This window comes from Actinia tenebrosa, unplaced genomic scaffold, assembly GCF_029948245.1.
Source record: "Actinia tenebrosa isolate PJP-AT-01 unplaced genomic scaffold, QUT_ActTen_1.0 PGA_scaffold8__29_contigs__length_14323225, whole genome shotgun sequence".
In the NCBI taxonomy this organism is placed as follows: Eukaryota; Metazoa; Cnidaria; class Anthozoa; order Actiniaria; family Actiniidae; genus Actinia; species Actinia tenebrosa.
In genome coordinates this window covers 13,705,173-13,725,461 of record NW_028292585.1, presented here as the reverse complement: position 1 = coordinate 13,725,461, position 20,289 = coordinate 13,705,173, and the positions used below count along the sequence as shown (strand labels likewise).

The window sequence follows — 20,289 nt, the reverse complement described above, 5'->3', positions numbered from 1 at the left end:
TAGGCGAGTACAATTAAAGAACTTTCAAAACATTACGAGTGTCTATTAATTCCAAATTGTACGAGAAGATCGTGCGATTTTTTGTTTATAGTTCACTCAACAAAATTTCAGTAAAAAATGCGAAGCGACGCTGTTCATCTTTGTCTATTTGGCGGCCGATTTTCAGTCCATCGTGCAAATGAAATGCATAAAAAAGGTTAGTTCTTACGGCTTTAAAATTTTATTTATACTTTTTAAGTACAAAATGATAGAAAATAATTGTTTTGACATTGTTTTGGCACCAAAGTGAAGCTAGCGTCGGATTGGCAACGTCGGATTGATATTCATTGAGATTCAGAATCATTTCCGGGAGAGGTCAAACAGGTCATTCTACTAAAATCCTCTTTTTCCCCTAACGGTGGCAAAATCACAAACGAATTCCGATTAAACTTTCTTCTCTGATTTCTATTCATGATATTCTATACTCTTAAGTAGATACACTGCTTATTCTCGACGAATTTACTGATTTTGCTCTCAGCCTCGGATTGGACTCCTATTACAAGTCACGTTCAAAACATTCAACTGACAACAACAGACTGACGATTTAATTTTTATCAAACATTCAATTTATTCATTTCTAACCTTCATAGTGAACTCGATTTTACTTTTAACCTTCGTATCGGAATCTACATTTCATGATACTGATTTTGCTCTCAGCCTCGGCCTCGGATTGGACTCGTATTACATATCTCAGCCTCGGATTGGACTCGTATTACATCTCAGCCTCGGATTGGAATCGTATTACATCTCAGCCTCGGATTGGACTCCTATTACATCTCAGCCTCGGATTGGACTCGTATTACATCTCAGCCTCGGATTGGACTCCTATTACATCTCAGCCTCGGATTGATCATGTTTTTATATTAAATTTGAAAAATATGATTCAACATTTCGGTTACATCGTTGCATGCAATGGAACTGAATTTAGATGTGAAACACGAGCCATGTGGATTGATAAAGATCACTGGCATTAAGGTATCTTTCTTGACAAGATATGGAGAAACACATTTAAATAAACAATGTAGACATGAAATCAAGGTGGTGTGAGGTTCATAGAATTCACTTCATAACACCTTGCCATTTGTTTAAACTATTTAATCAAGACATTTTAATATTCAAGCTCGAGGAAATTAGCTAAAAATTTGTATACGTGGGTGCAAATTAGTAAGTACATGTACAAATTAGTAAGTTTACATTATCGCCGCCTGCAGTTGTCATCGCGATGGCATTAGATATAGCAAATTTTGTTGATTCATGGTTAATTTGATTGATAAAAGTAAAAAAATATATATTTAAATAGCAGTTGTAAACATCTCTTTAAATCGAAGTTCAAAACTTATTTAGCTTCGTATTATTGGACACGGATTCTAAAGCTATAGTTTCTTGCCGGACTATTGATTACCCTGACTATCAGGCTTTCCAAGAACAAGTTTATAAAGTTAACATTCCTTAGATATCAGTTAATAAAACAACTTTGAATCGTAAACGATCCCAATCCGAGGCTGAGATGTAATACGATCCCAATCCGAGGCTGAGATGTAATACGATCCCAATCCGAGGCTGAGATGTAATACGATCCCAATCCGAGGCTGAGATGTAATACGAGTCCAATCCGAGGCTGAGATGTAATACGATCCCAATCCGAGGCTGAGATGTAATACGATCCCAATCCGAGGCTGAGATGTAATACGATCCCAATCCGAGGCTGAGATGTAATACGATTCCAATCCGAGGCTGAGATGTAATACAATTCCAGTCCGAGGCTGAGATGTAATACGATTCCAATCCGAGGCTGAGATGTAATACGAGTCCAATCCGAGGCTGATATGTAATACGAGTCCAATCCGAGGCCGAGGCTGAGAGCAAAATCAGTATCATGAAATGTAGATTCCGATACGAAGGTTAAAAGTAAAATCGAGTCCACTATGAAGGTTAGAAATGAATAAATTGAATGTTTGATAAAAATTAAATCGTCAGTCTGTTGTTGTCAGTTGAATGTTTTGAACGTGACTTGTAATAGGAGTCCAATCCGAGGCTGAGAGCAAAATCAGTAAATTCGTCGAGAATAGGCAGTGTATTCTGCTTAAGAGTATAGAATATCATGAATAGAAATCAGAGAAGAAAGTTTAATCGGAATTCGTTTGTGATTTTGCCCCCGTTAGGGGAAAAAGAGGATTTTAGTAGAATGACCTGTTTGACCTCTCCCGGAAATGATTCTGAATCTCAATGAATCTCAATCCGACGTTGCCAATCCGACGCTAGCTTCACTTTGGTTGTTTTGGCCGTGTTGCTATAGCGACTTAATTCGGTACTCCTACGGAGTACAATTAACGCTATAATTGTACTCCTCTCGACCAATCAGAGTAGAGTAATTTTTTTGAGTGTACTATAATTTACGAAATGAACCAAGTTTGATAGAGAAAATCCAAGCTAAAGTTTATGCAAATGAAGACGAATCTATATCAGATATAAAACTTCCTTCATGGTCATGATTTCTATTGTGTTTCCTTCATGAATTATTAATGAGTTTTTTGAATATATTTACTCTTATTTACCGTAACAATCGGGAGGCTCATCAGAAAAATCACCGCAGTCATTCAAACTGTCGCAAAACTTTTCTTTGGGAATACATTTGCTGTTTTTGCACTTAAACTCATCATCACCACATGGCGGAGCTAAAACAAAAAAATAAAATATTATATTTGTTTGCAACAAATTCAAAAATAACATGTTTATTGGTTTCTTATTGTTATTACTTTGAAATGAATATTTTTTTAGTTTTCTTTCTAGGGAAAGATCTAAAGCACAAGTATTGGAATGTGAACAAACGTGAACACAAGCCCGATAGTTCCAAATATTCTCAGGAGAATAAATTTCTTTTGTTTTGTAATCCAAATTGAGCTCCTTTAACGACACGTACGTGCAAAAGGTCTTTTTATATTTTTAATATTCTTGAAAATATAAGGTAAAGTCTTCAGTATTTATTTATTTCGTTTTCTTTTAATGCTTTGAGGCCAAAACATTACTTTTGGATTATGATTGTGTTTTTTTCTTTTCTTTTAACCAATTAAGAAACTACAACTATAATTTGATCAAAACAAATATGATATCTAAGAATTAAGCTTAATATCATTGACCTATCAAAATTTGTAGGATTTTTTGACAAAAACGCTAAGATCTTAATAATTTAAGCTTTTGTTCTTTTGTTTAAAAACAGCTTTGACTAGTTATTCTTTTGACTAGTTATTCTTTTCGTTTATAAGCTTTGACTAACGTTTTATATAATTTTCGAAATTTTAACCGTTTGCATCAACTTTAGTTAGTAAAACCACCAAGATTCATTGAAGAAATAGCAATTATTGACGTTAAATTTGACTGCTGATTCAAGATATTTGCTTGATGGAATCGCTTGCTAGCTTTAAACCGTTTTCTTCCTTACCTGAAACCCCGGCAATTAGCATCAATATCCACACCAACAATCCCAAGAATACAAGATTCTGCATCTTATCTCCTTTGTACACTGATAGAAAACACTTTCAAGGTTGTTCTTGTCATATTTTTATCAGAAAACAAGTTTTTTCACCAGTTTTGTCTGCAGTTTGTTTTTCGTCTAGTTTTGAAAGCAAAGCTACCACACTGACGCATGCGCAATAAGCACTAGACTCGTTTTGGTAAACCACAGGTAGTCCAGCATACTAGATTTTACTCTTTCTTCAAGAAATACAAATATTTTTTAAAGGGAATAAATAAATGACTAAATGAATGGATATAAATACTTTATTTCTGTTGTTGTAGTTGCTTTTTTGTGTTGTTGGTTCAGTTTTTTGTTTGCAATGCAACAAACTGAAAGATAACCTGAAAACTTGTACTTGTACTTTTATAGTTTAAATGTGTCAATGTCAATGTCAACACCAAGACCAACGAAGTCCCGCGTGCTCGGTGTGCATGCAGTAGGTCATGTACAGCGATGACAAATACCGCTGATCATATTGACTGCATGCTTTGCAAATGCTCACAGAATGACAGACACTAAAGACCCAAAATCGAGATTTTTTTTGGCATTTGGCACAGGCTTCCCGCCTTTCGGCTTGCAGCAATAACGATTAAAATCCCCTTTTCTTGCACGAAAATATATTCTAAGTAGATTCGTAAAGTAGACTTTTGCTATTAACTCTCCAAGAAGAGAAACAATATGGTATTTTTTGCGCTACGATGTGAAGACCTACGAAGTGTTTAGTCTTGTTTCGCCGGCTACATGACCTCTTTATCGCCTGCCTTACCTTTTATCACCAAGAAACCTACCCGAATCCGCCATCTTTTTTCACATTCTCACATAACTAAAATCCTGTAGAATGCAAGCCACAATGGCCGATTTGATCACGTGACCTCTTAGTGCAAGTCGCCTATTTCGTTCATTTGTTACATTTAATACCTTGATTATGATTTATAATGCGCGCTAGTTTTGCCCTATTTTGATTAATGTGATATTGTTTGGGGTAATTGTAATAAAGACGTAGCCGATAGTCTCCAAAAACTACGAAATCGCCCAGCTAGAGTTATCACTCAAACAGACTATGATGTAAGAACGGCTGATATCCTCAAATCATTCCATTGCTTGTTGAAAGACGGTCCAAGCTTGCGCTGATTATAACTGATTATAATCTAGTGAAAGACACTACATAATATAATTTAAGAGGACTAGAAGTTAGATTAACGCTTCCGAAACTAAACACTGACATTTTTAAACGAAACTTCCCATATGATGGTGCAAAAAATTGGACTATTTGCCGTCTTACATCAAAGAATCTAAATCCCTAAACGAATTTGAAAATAGGTTAAAGGACTTTCATTTTAACATGTATTAATGTATTTCAAATAATATTTAACAATTATTCGCCGAAGGCGAAGTGATTATCGGGGAATATTTACCGAGACGCGAGTCTTTGAGCGGCGAGGTAAATATTCCCCAATAATCACTGAGCCTGAGGCAAATAATTGTTTTAGTATAAATACACAGGTGATTCTTCCAAAAAAAGAAAAAAAAGAAGATAAAAGGCATTTTTTTCCGGTAACAGCAACAAAGCGTCTGGCCGCCATTTCGGATTTTCGCTCGAGGTGATTATCGTGTGATAGTGTGAGTTTCTCGACCAATCAGCGCGCAAGATTTTCAATAATCACCTTTGTATTTTTACTAATTCGTGGTACTGTCGTCTCAAAATCATAATTAGTTTATATTATTAACGTTGATGTTATTACCATGGTAAAATAAAAAATGGTAAAATCTTTTTTCTCTTTCTTTCAGATCTTTCTATGTATCAAAGCAAAAGCACAAAAACGTTTTTAAGTACTTTATTACAATTTTCAATAAAACGGAACTCTGTAGCTGTGATTTTAGCTGTTCGTTGAAAATTGGTTTTCACTGACGCAAGTCGAAAATATAAAAGGCACAGGCAACTGATTATTAACATCAGCGGGGGAATTCCTGCGTGATCACTGCTAGCAACCAACAAATTACCTACAAATATTGGAAACTGCTCTATGGGCAATATTTCGCAACATAAGGCTTAATTATTGTTAGCATTTTAGCTTCGAAATGATAAGTAAACCTAGTTTAATTTAAAGCGATAAATATGTGTTTTCAGGTTGCTAAACAAAGATGATATCTAAGTAGCTATTATCAATAATTTTGTAATACGTTTTTATTAGCATCGTGTTGACATAATATCATGGAAATTATCCAGGGCTCCATTTTATTACTCTAATTAATTGCTTTATTAGCTATTCCCTCCTTCCTTCCCTCCTTCCTGGCTTACTTCTTGGCTTTCTTCCTGGCTTTTTTCCTTCGTTGCTTCGTTGCTTTGTTTCTTATATTATTTCCTTTCTTTTTTCTTCATTTCGTGGGTTTGTTCCTTCAGTTCTTTTGTTTCTTTCCTTTTCTCGTTTGCAAGTTCGTTCGTTCGCTAACCTATTCCTTCAATTTTGTTATTTCTAACAGTTAATGAACCAAAAACACATTTCAACTTTTTTAACTGCTTTTTTATTTAACAATTATTCGCCGAAGGCGAAGTGATTATCGGGGTAAATATTCCCCAATAATCACTGAGCCTGAGGCAAATAATTGTTTTAGTATAAATACACAGGTGATTCTTTCAAAAAAAGAAGATAAATAAATATTTTGATTAAAGTAAACTTCTTCTTAATTGCTATTTGATTATGTCAGTATAAAAGTGCATAAACCCTCAAATTTGTCACAACAATTGAGGCTTATTTTTCCAACAACAAGATATAGGAAACGCCCCCAGGTAAAACACTTTTCAAGTTAACACAGGTAACATATATCATCGATATATTGCTTTTAAGTTGTAATGGAAGACGTTTTTACTTTTCCCCGTAGTCCGAGGAAATTAAAACGCCCTTTTAAATACACCCTCCAAAGTGAAAGTTTAGGACACTATCGTCTTCCTGGCTGTATGCAATGGGGGTATGGCATGTGAAAAGTGATGAATATGTCTGGTGTAGGCATTATCAGTTTGTCATAGAAATATTGCTAAGAAACTCTAACTAACATTTTTCTTCGCATTTATTTCGTTCTTACTTGTCCTTTCAACAATCCTCTACTCCTCTTAGCTTTCTTTCCTGTGTTACGTTCCGTCTGTCTCTTTTTCGTTTCTCTCTTTCTCCCTCCCTCTTCCTCCCTTACATATTTCAAACGCTTGATAACTGTTGATGGACTTGAGATCTCCTACCAGTTACAGTCTCACCTCCTCTGAGCATCCTCAACTGCTGCAGTTTGTGTCAAAAGCTTTACTTGTTGGATATAAAACATTTCCCCATGATTCTCAGCGATCACAGCTTTCTAGGTTTTTGGTGACTAACTTTATTGAATTAAGTATATAACGGCTTTCATAGAAACCAAATTTGTAGTTTGATAAAAGTACATTCTTTCTTTCTTTCTTTCTTTCTTTCTTTCTTTTGTAATAATTGGAAACGTAACTGCTTTATGGGACATCTTTCGCAACAAAAGGCATTAATCATTGTTAGTCTTTTAGCTTCGTAATGATGATTAACAATTGATTTTATATTGATAAATAACAAAGCGTTTCTTTAGGTCGCTAAACAAATATGGTGTTTAAGTGGATATTAATTTTCTAATAAGCTTTTATTTGCTTCGTGTTAACACCATATAATGAAAAATCTGCAGGGTTCCTTTTTATTCCTCTGATTAATTGCATTATAAGCTATTTCGATAGTTATTGGTTTTCGCGTATCCCACCTTGGTGTCAGAACAATGAAAAACATTTACATTATATTATTTTTTTAAAATGAATCACTATTAAGATAAGTGAGATTTTTTTGTTTCTGTTTTATGTTTCGTTCTTCGTTGTTGTTGTTGTTTTAAAGAAAGTGAATCACTATTAAGATGAGTGAGATTTTTTTGTTTCTGTTTTATGTTTCGTTCTTCGTTGTTGTTGTTGTTTTAAAAAAGGTGAATCACTATTAAGATAAGTGAGATTTTTTTGTTTCTGTTTTTTGTTTCGTTCTTCGTTGTTGTTGTCGTTATATTGTTTGTTTGTTTGTTTGTTTGTTTTTGCCCCCCTCCCCCCCTTCAGCCAGATTGGAAATTAGTGCAAGGGCTCTCATAAATGTTCTTATATCTGTTTCTAATTAAGAGGACATTTTCAAGTTGGTAGTGCATGCACCTCTGTGGAATTCAATTTATAAACAGGACGGGCTTGAACAAAGATATTATACTTTAGCGAATGACACACGCGTTGTCTGAAATGTGGGAACATCATGCCAAAGTAAAACGCGTGCGTCTATTCCCCTACTCCACAATTTTGAATCTTCTTCAATTTCAAAAACCTAATAATCCAAAATGTGAACTTTGTTTCTAGCTCTTTTATTCCTTCTTAATTTTCTAGGATGTTTGCTTTGCTGGTTTGTTGTCTCCTGGCAACCGCCACCCTGGCAGTCAAACTGTCACCCGAGTACTGCGTAAATGAACAAGACTACTACACGATCCCACAAGTCCACGCCCACAACTGTGCTTGTAATGCCAAAGCCGCTGGTACCCTTCGTTATCATAACAACAAGATCCAGTATTGTAATGGAGTCACATATGTCGATATAGGCGGTGGAGTCGAACGTGAATTAGGATCTGAAGAAGCCCCGGCAAAGTCGTGTTCTGAGATTCTGAAGGAAAAGAAGTAAGTCTCAGGTTGCTTATCTTAAAATGTCGGATCAAAATGTAAAGATATCAATTTAGGACCGGAGGGTTTGATTTTATGAATTGTGATTTCCAATTTGAATATGAGGATGTATCCATATATTAATGCTCCCAACCCGTTGGAGCAACAACAATCACAACGAGATTGGGGTAATGGCGTATGGGAATCAAGTGGCTGTAATCGCAATCACAGCAATTAGCATACTGGTCATGCATGGCAAAGAGAGGCAATAATCCTCTCTCAATCTAGGGGTAAAGATCTCCTAGACCGCAGGGGGGTCATAATCCCCCCAGGGTAATTATTCCCAGAATTATCCTTAGTTTCCATGGTGACGGATACATAGGGGTTATAATACCCAAGAATATAGTCTACCATGAGTATATGGGTAAAGAGTGACCAGTATGGGAGCACTTAATCCCAATCCTTGATTTATTGTAACTCTGGAATATGCGTGTAAACCAGCTAAAATTAAAAACTTTTACATTAACATTGTTCATATGCTGACTGCATATATTTCCTATTGCAATGGAATATCCTAAAAGGACAAACGTGATGGATGGGATGGAATTTCTGGTGTTGCGATAACTCTTTGAACCAGAATGATTTCTCTAACCCACGCAGAGATCATATATTAAGGCTTTGATAAGATGTCACGCACACACAACGTGATTGGCCCAAAAACGTAAACATGTACACTAGTTTTTGTCCTTAAAGAGAATAACATTACAATCTGTTTACTCGTGCCACAAAGCTGCTTTGTGTGATACTAATTACAATTGCATTCATTCTTTAAATTGCGATATCGATTTATGGTACTAATGCTTGAGGCATTTACTTTAATTTATATAGATATAAATTTTCTTCGAGTTGATCATCCTGTTCTTTCTATCATACAACTGATACAAAGATTTGCAATTACGAGGCCTTAATATCTTGATACGATGTATACAATACACTTTCAGGGAGGCAAAGAGTGGACTGTACTACCTGAAGCAAGGAGGAGCTACCATCAAGGCGTACTGTTACATGGAAGAGATGTGTGGGTCTAGAGGTTGGACTATGGTCATGAAGATTGATGGATCAAAGGTTCGAACAGCTTATTCCTATGAAATTTTGTTTGATAAGTAATAATTGCTGTTTTAAGTGATCAAAGTTACTGCATTCCAAGAGTTTATTTATATACCTTCTAGGGGCAAAAAAGTTACCATCCATAAGCTGGGGTGTTTGCATGTTTATCGTGTCTAATTGACCTTAAATTGTTCACATGAATTTGTCCATCCATCCATCCATCCATCCATCCATCCATCCATCCATCCATCCATCCATCCATCCATTCATTCATTCATTCAGTCCTATCATACACTCATCCATCCATCATCCATCCATCCATCCATCCATCCATCCATCCATCCATCCATCCATCCATTCATTCATTCATTCATTCAGTCCTATCATACACTCATCCATCCATCCATCCATCCATCCATCCATCCATCCATCCATTCATTCATTCATTCATTCAGTCCTATCATACACTCATCCATCCATCCATCCATCCATCCATCCATCCATCCATCCATCCATCCATCCATCCATCCATCCATCCATCCATCCATCCACCCATCCACAAAAACATTTTATCTATAAACCTTCGACATATCTTCTATATCAACAGAACACGTTCAATTTCAACTCCAAATACTGGACCAACAAACAGCCTTACAACGTGGCTGGTGGAAGCAGTGGTCTTGACAACACCGAGGTCAAGCTTGATACCTATTCGCACACTCCCCTCAGTAAGGTATGCCTGGGTATGAGGACGGCTGGTAAAACTAGATGGATGAAATTGGAGTACCGTGCAAGTTCCTTGTATGCTCTGATTGCTGATGGCAAGTATAGGGAGACGCATTACGGACGTGACGCCTGGAAGAGTATGATAAGCGGTTCTTCTCTACAACGTTACTGCAACCGCGAAGGATTTAATGTTCACGTAAAAGAAATACGAGCTAGGATCGGAATAGTAAGCAATCAAGAAAACGACTGTAATTCTCCAGACTCGCGCTTTGGATTTGGAACTAGTGGAACCCGCTGTGGACAGCAAGCGAATAATGCAGCAGGGAACGAAGCGCGATGCCAAGCTGACAACGGAGATAAGAGCATCAGGAGCTTTGGGTACATCTTTGTTCAAGAGCAATTACATGATGCTCCTCTGGGCTCCTTCGATAAGCCGGCTTCTTCCTGTAAAGCCATCAAATCGGCAAGAAGGTCAGTCAGTTAAAGTTTTACTTTAGTGGATTAGAAAGCCTCTATTTTTGGGCTTACTATATATGAGTGTTGGTAACGGAAGTAGAAGTATACATAACATTCCATTATTCAATGGTAAATGTGTCAATCCTTTGAATTGCTTGGTGTCATTTTGATGATCAAAGTATTTGAACATTATTTTCTGTTCAAAATGGTGGTCAAACATTGAAAACGCCAATTATTTAAAATTATTATTATTATTATCATTTTTTTCTTGTCTATAGTGGTGCTGGTAATGGTGTTTACTATCTTATCTTGGGGGGCAAGATCTTCAGAGTATATTGTCATATGGATGAGATCTGTGGATCCAGAGGGTGGACACTGCTTTTGAAGATGGACGGAAGCAAGGTTACTCTGTTGAATTCTGTTATTTATTTTATTCTTGGGGTGCAATCACTGGACTCAAAGTCCCTTGGGATATAGATAACAATGGCACAGCCGCGATGTTGGTTGATCTCACAAGAGAAGTTAATGATAAATTCTTTGTTATCGTCAAACCAACATGGCGGCTATGACGTAACATGCACCCAAAAATTGCATTATTTACTAGCAATACCAGAATCTCTTACACAGTTCTACGAATTCATAGGTTCAACTCAGACAATAGTGAACCAATCACCGTTGCATCAATTTTCCCAGTGGAATAAAAATATTGTCACACAAACAACTACACATTATCTGTTTGAAAGAGTACTACAAGGATTACGAGGAAATTTTGGAATTCTTTTTGTAGGACGTTAAACTATTAAATTAATTTATAATAAATTTTCCGCCATCAGGGCCCGGTTAGAGAACTATCCGATGGATAAATCCTTATCCAGTGGATAAGCCAATGCTGCTATCCATTAAACTTATCCTACACTGGATAAGATTTTTCCGTCAGATAGCGCTATCCACCATTCGTACAACCGGGCCCAGAGTTTTAAACTCTAGAAGATTGGTTAAGTTTGTGGGACATAGCAAAGGTAACTAAGGGCAGTTGTAACCATGAATGTTGGCTAAATGTTGGGTTAAATGTCGTGACCACTTGTCAGGGCCTTAGAATGACGCCATAGTCGAAACGGTTTATTCAGTTATATGTTCTCAGAAATGCAAAACTGGGCACTAATTAGTCGCCAGGATACTTGGGAAATAATGGAGTGCAGAAATCAGTTATCATTAAATGTGTTTCCATATCATTGCCTACTCCGAAGGAGGGTAAAACACTGACAATCATGTGCTATCAACCAGAAAGAATGCATGAATACTTTTGATTCAGCTGATTGTCTTTCACTGAACTGGAGACAGGAAATGACGTCCAGTTAAATCACAAAATGTTGCAAATTGGAAGCACGGACATCTCATTTTTAAATTTATATTTACCATGATATTGAAAAAAAGAAGTTGATATTTACTATTTTTATTAACTAAGTATTTTTTAATGTATATTTCTCAACAGCAATTGTTTAAGTACGACTCAGTTTATTGGACATCTCATCACGTACATAACGTGGAAGCCGTTTCCCAAGGACTCAAAAGCAACTCAGAAATGAAACTCCACACTTACTCTTCCTTCCCTTTCTCGAAGTTGTGCCTTGGAATGAGGGTCGGTGAGTCAACTCGCTGGCTTCCTGTCTCACAGAAGGCATCATCGCTGTACTCTGTCATCGCGAACAACAAGTACCGAGCAACAACATTGGGACGTAATGCCTGGAAATCGCTTGTTTCAGGCAGCTCTCTTCAGAGAAATTGCAATCGCGAGGGATTCAATATTAAACTCGCAATATGGGTAGGTGAATGCTTTGATTTTCTTAAAGCAAGTAAATCTGGTACAAAAATGCAGTTAAAACTGACAAACTTAGTTCCTAAGAAACCTAACAAGTACATTTCTTTACTTTGTAATTGGGCGTAGTGCCTTGTTTGAGTTGTATCTGTATCATATTTCTGTGTCTTCCTTATGCGCAACCGTTAAACAAAGTAATGATACTCAAGAAAATGACACGCGTAATATAAAATGGGAAAACATGTTGACGCCCAAAGCTAAGTAAACTGAACCTTCACTGAAACACGTGACTTTCTACAAAACAACAACAACAACAATGACAACAACAATGGAATCCAACGGAATAGAGAACTCAGAACAGAAGTATTTATTCTTTCTTCTTCTCTCTCTCTTTTTTTCTGTTTCATTTTTTCCATATTTTAGCTTTATGTTACTTTTCCTTGTTCATTTATCATATCATTGTTGTTGCTAAGCATTTTGTTTCACCTTATCAAGAAGCTTGAGCTATATAATCATGTTCTGTAGAATAATAATTACCATTATAATATTTATTTAATAATATTTTCTCGTTACTTTCAGGCAAGGATTGGCATCGTTTCTAACCAAGAAAACAACTGTGGTTCTACAGACTCCTACCTTGGCTTCGGTGTAAAACCGCACTCTGCGTGCGGGCTCAAAAACACCATCACCGTAGGAAACGGTGCAGCCTGTAGCCCTGACAACGGGAATAAAAACACTCCAGCAATGGGTTTCATTCTTGCTCAGTAATGTTAAAGACTGGAATGTTTAAGGGACAGTCAAACACTACTAATAATATGTAAAACAAAGGCTTTTCGTCAGGGACATTAAATTGATTAGTTCGGGTATCTAGTGGAATAGACTGCAATTGGTTATACTTATAGTCCCGATGTAACTTGAGCTGTAATGTAGGCTATCTTCTGTGAACTAAAAAAAATAAATGATGACAAAACAAAATGACTAGTTCTAAATTCAAAATCAGTAAACGTACAGTAAAAATTATTTGTGACAAGTTTTCACACATATAGTAACTAGCTATAAAATTTAAAAAAATACGGTAAAATAGTGTGCACTACAACCTTGAACCAACACTCCTCTTACCCCGTTGTCATGCATATTATTATCATTTCTAGGATGAATTCTGGGAAAGGATTCAATCTTAATTATGCCTGTTTTTATTGCACATAGAAAAGCACGGACGGAAGGACGGACGGACGGACGGACGGACGGAGGGAATGAATGAATGAGCGAGCAAGCGAGCGAGAATGAGGAAAAGGAAAAGGAAAAGGAAAAAAAAGGAAATCAATAAGCGAAGAGTGGCACTTATTATCTTTGCCTAGCAGGTGTGCAAAATTATTCAATTGTCACAACATGACTCTTCATTTCAGTTGTTTTCAATTCCTAGTCACTATAAAGAAATGTATATATGTATATAGAGATATGCATCGCTTCAAAACGGTGTAAGAATAATTACGGCTTATAATTTAGGGGGTGTCCGGCGCACCGCAAACGACAACATTAAATAATTATAAAGAATATCAAATTTGCAAAGATGACCTTTTTTTTTTTTTGGAGATTTTTTATTAGAACAATTTCAGTGACTCTGTTGTCGTGAGTGACATTAACGACAAATACAAAACTACGATCAAAATCAACGAAAACAATGTTCACACTAAACTTTAAGTGCTGCCAGTGATTACAAATAACTTGTGAAACTGCTCATATTTTAGCACTGAATAGTATAGCTGCGATATATGTCTATTGTTTTATGAGTGCTGTTCAGTGAAAATCAAGGTATAGATGGATGGATCTGCGGCAGACAACATGTTTAGTTAGTTTGTTTTTCATGTTTGCGAAATAGTGCCATCATAAATGTCGTGTTGCTTCCCTGCCTTGCTTTGCGGGATTGGCAAAGAGAGATATTTGTTAATTATAAATATGTTGTAGCACATAAGAAAACCCGTGACAACACAACTGCGATGGGGCCCTATTTGGTACTTTGGATGTATTCAAACTGGAAAATGAATATTAAGAACAATTTCGAAACCACCATTTCAAAACAAAACAACAAAAAAATCAGTTTAAAAAACCTTTTATCACGAAGACTGGCTTAGTATTTTTTCCAATTTAAAACTATATATACTAAAACCTTAATGAAATAATCTTTAACAAACAAAAATAATCACCAGATAGCACTTTGTTATTACTTAATAAGAAAATAGTTATTAGAAAAGGCAGGGGGGTTATTAGAAGACATTATATGAGCTTAGGACATCGTCGTAGATCAAACACAACTGTCTTTTGGGCGAGAAAGGGTTGACAATAGCAAAGCACCTTCAGATCAGGTAAAAAAAACTAAGAGAATTAAAGGAGAAGGAGAAGGCAGTTCTTGAACTAAGATTACTCGAAATCACACCTTTGGGTCTTGACTTGCTGCATTGCATGGGTCATTCCCAATGAAATTTTACCAAAAAAAGAGAGATAACATGAGAAGGAGAAAAGGAAAAAGAAAACGAAAAGAGAAGGCTTTAAAAAAACCGGCTTCAGTGCAATAGTTTAATTTTTTTTTTAAAGAATACTTTTGTGTAATATATTTTATTTTCACTATAGGATCATGTTTTTTGTTCTTTTGCTATCCTTGGTGGCGTCTCTCACTGTTTCTGGAGAAATGAGTAACAATCTCCACTGTGGCACAGAAGATGACCAACTCTACATTTACCGTGTACCAAAGCACAGCTGTAGTTGCAGTCCGAAAACCGATGGAGAACTGCGATACCACAACAAGAAACTACAGATCTGTGATGGAGAGAAGTTCGTAGATGTTGGTAGTGGTGGCTTCGATACTCGTCCTACTACAAAACCAACCCCTGCTGCAACTCCAGCTCCAACGCTGCCCCCCAAAGTTGGGACTAAAAAAAATCCTGGATCTTCTTGTAGTCATATCGCTTCAAGCCGAAGGTATTCCCATTTTTTACTCATTAGTTGGTTTGTGATATTTGCTTTTTTTTAAGGTTGAGGCAAAGAAAAAAGTGGGTTAGCTGATCACGAAGTTCTAGGATCTAACAAAAGACATTTTCCTTTCCCCTGCCCAAAACAGACCCATTACGAGCCATACACTTCGATGAACTTCAATTCAGTTTTGCTATAATTTTCTTGTCAAAGTTGCAAATCGGGGGATCCCTAGCTAATTCCATTATCTGTTTTTACTTGAAGTGATGCCAGAGATGGATACTACTACCTAAAGACCGGAGGCCGAGTGTCCAGCGTGTATTGTTACATGGGCTACATCTGTGGATCAAGGGGATGGGTTATGATAATGAAGATCAATGGACGATCGGTAAGGACAATAATAGCAGAGATGTGCTGAAGCTTCCTTCTGGTCATTCCCTTCTCCCACCTATCTTTCTTTTTTTTTCTTTCTTTTTTTCTTCTTTTTTCATGCATCTCTTCCTCTCTTCCTACTTTTCTTTTTAACTCCTCGTGCTCGTGCTCGTGCTCGTGCTCGTGCTCGTGCTCGTGCTCGTGCTCGTGCTCGTGCTCGTGCTCGTGCTCGTGCTCGTAGTTCATCGCGTTCTTGTTTTTCAGGGAGTTTTTAACTACGATTCCAGCTACTGGAGTAACAAAGTTGCTTACAACCCAAGCGGTGCAGCAAGCGGCCTAGGACAACAAGAAACCAAGTTAGATACCTACTGGACCTATCCATTCAATAGGCTCTGCTTAGGAATGAACGCTGGTGGCACTCGTTGGCTGACAGTTAACTACCACGGGACCTCCCTATATAATGTGATCGCTCCCGGAGGGTACAGGGGATTCCACGTCGGACGCCAAACTTGGAAGAATTTGATACCCAATTCATCCCTTCAACGCAACTGCAACCGTGAGGGTTTCAACGTAGCTGGACATTATCGACATTCCAAGGCAAGGATTGGTATCATCTCAAACCAAGAGAATGAATGTACCCATCCAGACTCTCGTATAGGGTTTGGCACGGGTGGGGGCACCTGTGGTGAGAATAACAGTAACAGCGCTGGGAATGAGGCACGCTGCGATTCTGACAACGGGAACAGGAGTATCTATGGGTTTGGTTATATTTTTGCTCAATAGAAACTCTTTTGAAAATTCTTGCATTGGCCAAAACGAATTAAAAGCAACAGCTACAACTTTCGTATTTGTTTTCCTTATTGTCACAACCCACCCCCCGTACGAAAAGTATAGAACTCTTTACACCTTTAAGTGTTTTGTTGTACATCAGGGCCCGGTTGTACGAAGCCTGGATAGCGCTATCCGGCGGATAAATCATTATCCAGTGGATAATTTGATGCTGCTTTCCAATAAATTTATCCACTGCATAAGATTTATCCGTTAGATAGCGCTATCCGGGCCTCACATAACCGGGCTTAGCTTACAACGATTGAAATCCGATTCTGAAAACTAACCTTACAATGCGAGTCGCCTAACCGTGGCTACCCAACCTATTTTTTTTACCAACGCCGTTAAATCCTTCTCCGCCACCTTGATAGGTAGCCGTGCCTTTACATCGAAGCAACACAAACGGTGAGCTTGCAATAGTAGAGACGTGAATAAAATGACCTATTTTTTCTTCCCCATAAATAAAGCATATTTTTAGGACACACGTGAAAATGGCCCAAAATCGATCAAAACCATGGGCTATAGTTCATGCTTTTTGCCCGAAAATGTTCAAAAATGAGCTCATTTCTCTTCCCTATAAATAATGCATATTTTTTGAAAAGGTGTGAAAATGGCCAAACATCGATCAAAACCATGGGCTATAGTCCATGCTTTTTGCCCGAAAATGGTCAATAATGACCTCATTTCTCTTCCCTATAAATAATGCATATTTTTTGAAAAGGTGTGAAAATGGCCGAAAATCGATCAAAACCATGGGCTATAGTTCATGCTTTTTGACCGAAAATTGTCAAAAATGACCTCATTTCTCTTCCCTATGAATAATGCATATTTTTTGAAAAGGTGTGAAAATGGCCAAACATCGATCAAAACCATGGGCTATAGTCCATGTTTTTTGCCCGAAAATGGTCAATAATGACCTCATTTCTCTTCCCTATAAATAATTCATATTTTGTGAATAGGTGTGAAAATGGCCGAAAAATCGATCAAAACCATGGGCTATAGTTCATGCTTTTTGACCGAAAATTGTCAAAAATGACCTCATTTCTCTTCCCTATAAATAATGCATATTTTTGGAAAAGGTGTGAAAATGGCCGAAAATCGATCAAAACCATGGGCTATAGTTCATGCTTTTTGACCGAAAATTGTCAATAATGACCTCATTTCTCTTCCCTATTAATAATGCATATTTTTTGAAAAGATGTGAAAATGGCCAAACATCGATCAAAACCATGGGCTATAGTCCATGCTTTTTGCCCGAAAATGGTCAATAATGTCCTCATTTCTCTTCCCTATAAATAATTCATATTTTGTGAGTAGGTGTGAAAATGGCCGAAAAATCGATCAAAACCATGGGCTATAGTCCATGCTTTTTGCCCGAAAATTGTCAAAAATGACCTCATTTCTCTTCCCTATAAATAATTCATATTTTTGGAAAAGGTGTGAAAATGGCCAAAAATCGATCAAAACGATGGGCTATAGTTCATGCTTTTTGCTCGAAAATGGTCAAAAATGACCTCATTTCTCTTCCCTATTAATAATGCATATTTTTTGAAAAGATGTGAAAATGGCCAATTATCGATCAAAACCATGGGCTATAGTCCATGCTTTTTGTCCGAAAATGGTCAAAAATGTCCTCATTTCTCTTCCCTATAAATAATTCATATTTTGTGAGTAGGTGTGAAAATGGCCGAAAAATCGATCAAAACCATGGGCTATAGTTCATGCTTTTTGCCCGAAAATGGTCAAAAATGACCTCATTTCTCTTCCCTATAAATAATGCATATTTTTTGAAAAGGTGTGAAAATGGCCGAAAATCGATCAAAACCATGGGCTATAGTTCATGCTTTTTGACCGAAAATTGTCAAAAATGAGCTCATTTCTCTTCCCTATAAATAATTCATATTTTTCGAAAAGGTGTGAAAATGGCCTAAAATCGATAAAAACCATAAGCCATAGTCCATGCTTTTTGCTCGAAAATGGTCAAAAATGACCTCATTTCTCTTCCCTATAAATAATTCATATTTTTGGAAAAGGTGTGAAAATGGCCCAAAATCGATCAAAACCATCGGCTATAGTCCATGTTTTTTCCCCTAAAATACCCAAAAATAAAGTATTTTTTCTTTCCCTTAAAAAATGCATATTTTTTAAAAAGGTGTGAAAATGACCAATAATCGATCAAAACCATGGGCTATAGTCCATGCTTTTTGCCAAAAAATGACCTATTTTGCATCCTTCATTAACAATGCATATTTTTTAAAAAGGTGTGAAAATGACCAATAATCGATCAAAACCATGGGCTATAGTCCATGCTTTTTGCCAAAAAATGACCTATTTTGCATCCTTCATTAACAATGCATATTTTTTTAAAAGGTGTGAAAATGACCAATAATCGATCAAAACCATGGGCTATAGTCCATGCTTTTTGCCAAAAAATGACCTATTTTTCATCCTTCATTAATAATGCATATTTTTTGAAAAGATGTGAAAATGACCAATAATCGATCAAAACCATGGGCTATAGTCCATGCTTTTTGACTGAAAATGGTCAAAAATGATCTCATCTCTCTTCCCCATAAATAATTCATATTTTTTAAATAGGTGTGAAAATGGCCAAAAATCGATCAAAACCATGGGCTATAGTCCATGCTTTTTGACCGAAAATACCCAAAAATGACGTATTTTTTCTTTCCCTTAAAAAATGATTATTTTTTAAAAAGGTGTGAAAATGGCCCAAAATCGATCAAAACCATGGGCTATAGTCCATGCTTTTTGCCTGAAAATGGTCAAAAATGACCTCATTTCTCTTCCCTATAAATGAATCATATTTTTTGAAAAGGTGTGAAAATGGCCGAAAATCGATCAAAACCATGGGCTATAGTCCATTCTTTTTGCCCAAAAAATGATCTATTTTGCATCCTTCAATAATAATGCATATTTTTTGAAAAGATTTGAAAATGGCCCAAAATCGATCAAAACCATGGGCTATAGTCCATTCTTTTTGCCCAAAAATGATCTATTTTGCATCCTTCAATAATAATGCATATTTTTTGAAAAGATGTGAAAATGGCCCAAAATCGATCAAAACCATGGGCTATAGTCCATGCTTTTTGAGCGAAAATGGTCAATAATGACCTCATCTCTCTTCCCCATAAATAATGCATATTTTTTGAAAAGGTGCGAAAATGGCCCAAAATCGATCAAAACCATGGACTATAGTCCATGCTTTTCGCCCGAAAATGGTCAAAAATGACCTCATTTCTCTTCCCTATAAATATTGCATATATTATGAATAGGTGCGAAAATGGCCTAAAATCGATCAAAACCATGGGCTATAGTCCATGCCTTTTGCTCGAAAATGGTCAAAAATGACCTCATTTCTCTTTGCTATAAATAATTCATATTTTTGGAAAAGGTGTGAAAATGGCCAAAAATCGATCAAAACCATGGGCTATAGTCCATGCTTTTCGCCCGAAAATGGTCAAAAATGACCTCGTTTCTCTTCCCTATAAATAATGCATATATTATGAATAGGTTTGAAAATGGCCTAAAATCGATCAAAACCATGGGCTATAGTCCATGCTTTTTGCTCGAAAATGGTCAAAAATGACCTTATTTCTCTTTGCTATAAATAATTCATATTTTTGGAAAAGGTGTGAAAATGGCCAAAAATCGATCAAAACGATGGGCTATAGTTCATGCTTTTTGCTCGAAAATGGTCAAAAATGACCTCATTTCTCTTCCCTATTAATAATGCATATTTTATGAATAGGTGTGAAAATGGCCTAAAAT

At 36.6% G+C, this 20,289-nt stretch overlaps 2 protein-coding genes across 3 annotated transcripts; both read left to right on the top strand.

The window, feature by feature from the left end:
* The first annotated feature begins 6,266 nt into the window (after window positions 1-6,266).
* LOC116291570 (uncharacterized) lies at window positions 6,267-13,308 on the top strand. Of its 2 annotated transcripts, none has more exons than XM_089024235.1 (7): window positions 6,267-6,367; window positions 7,962-8,246; window positions 9,230-9,353; window positions 9,943-10,532; window positions 10,796-10,919; window positions 12,010-12,339; window positions 12,913-13,308. In XM_089024235.1, exons 2-7 carry the CDS (start codon window positions 7,963-7,965, stop codon window positions 13,099-13,101), a joined length of 1,641 nt encoding a protein of 546 aa, XP_088880361.1. In that variant the 5' UTR covers window positions 6,267-6,367; window position 7,962; the 3' UTR covers window positions 13,102-13,308. The 2 variants fall into 2 exon arrangements, with proteins under 2 accessions (XP_088880361.1, XP_088880362.1); XM_089024236.1 differs by having other exon boundaries at window positions 6,291-6,341.
* Window positions 13,309-14,605: 1,297 nt separating this feature from the next.
* Window positions 14,606-16,515, top strand: LOC148905243 (uncharacterized). The gene is made up of 4 exons (XM_089040660.1): window positions 14,606-14,696; window positions 14,962-15,309; window positions 15,565-15,688; window positions 15,937-16,515. The coding sequence occupies exons 2-4, from the start codon at window positions 14,966-14,968 to the stop codon at window positions 16,453-16,455; spliced, it is 987 nt and encodes a 328-aa protein (XP_088896786.1). The 5' UTR covers window positions 14,606-14,696; window positions 14,962-14,965; the 3' UTR covers window positions 16,456-16,515.
* Window positions 16,516-20,289: the final 3,774 nt, after the last annotated feature.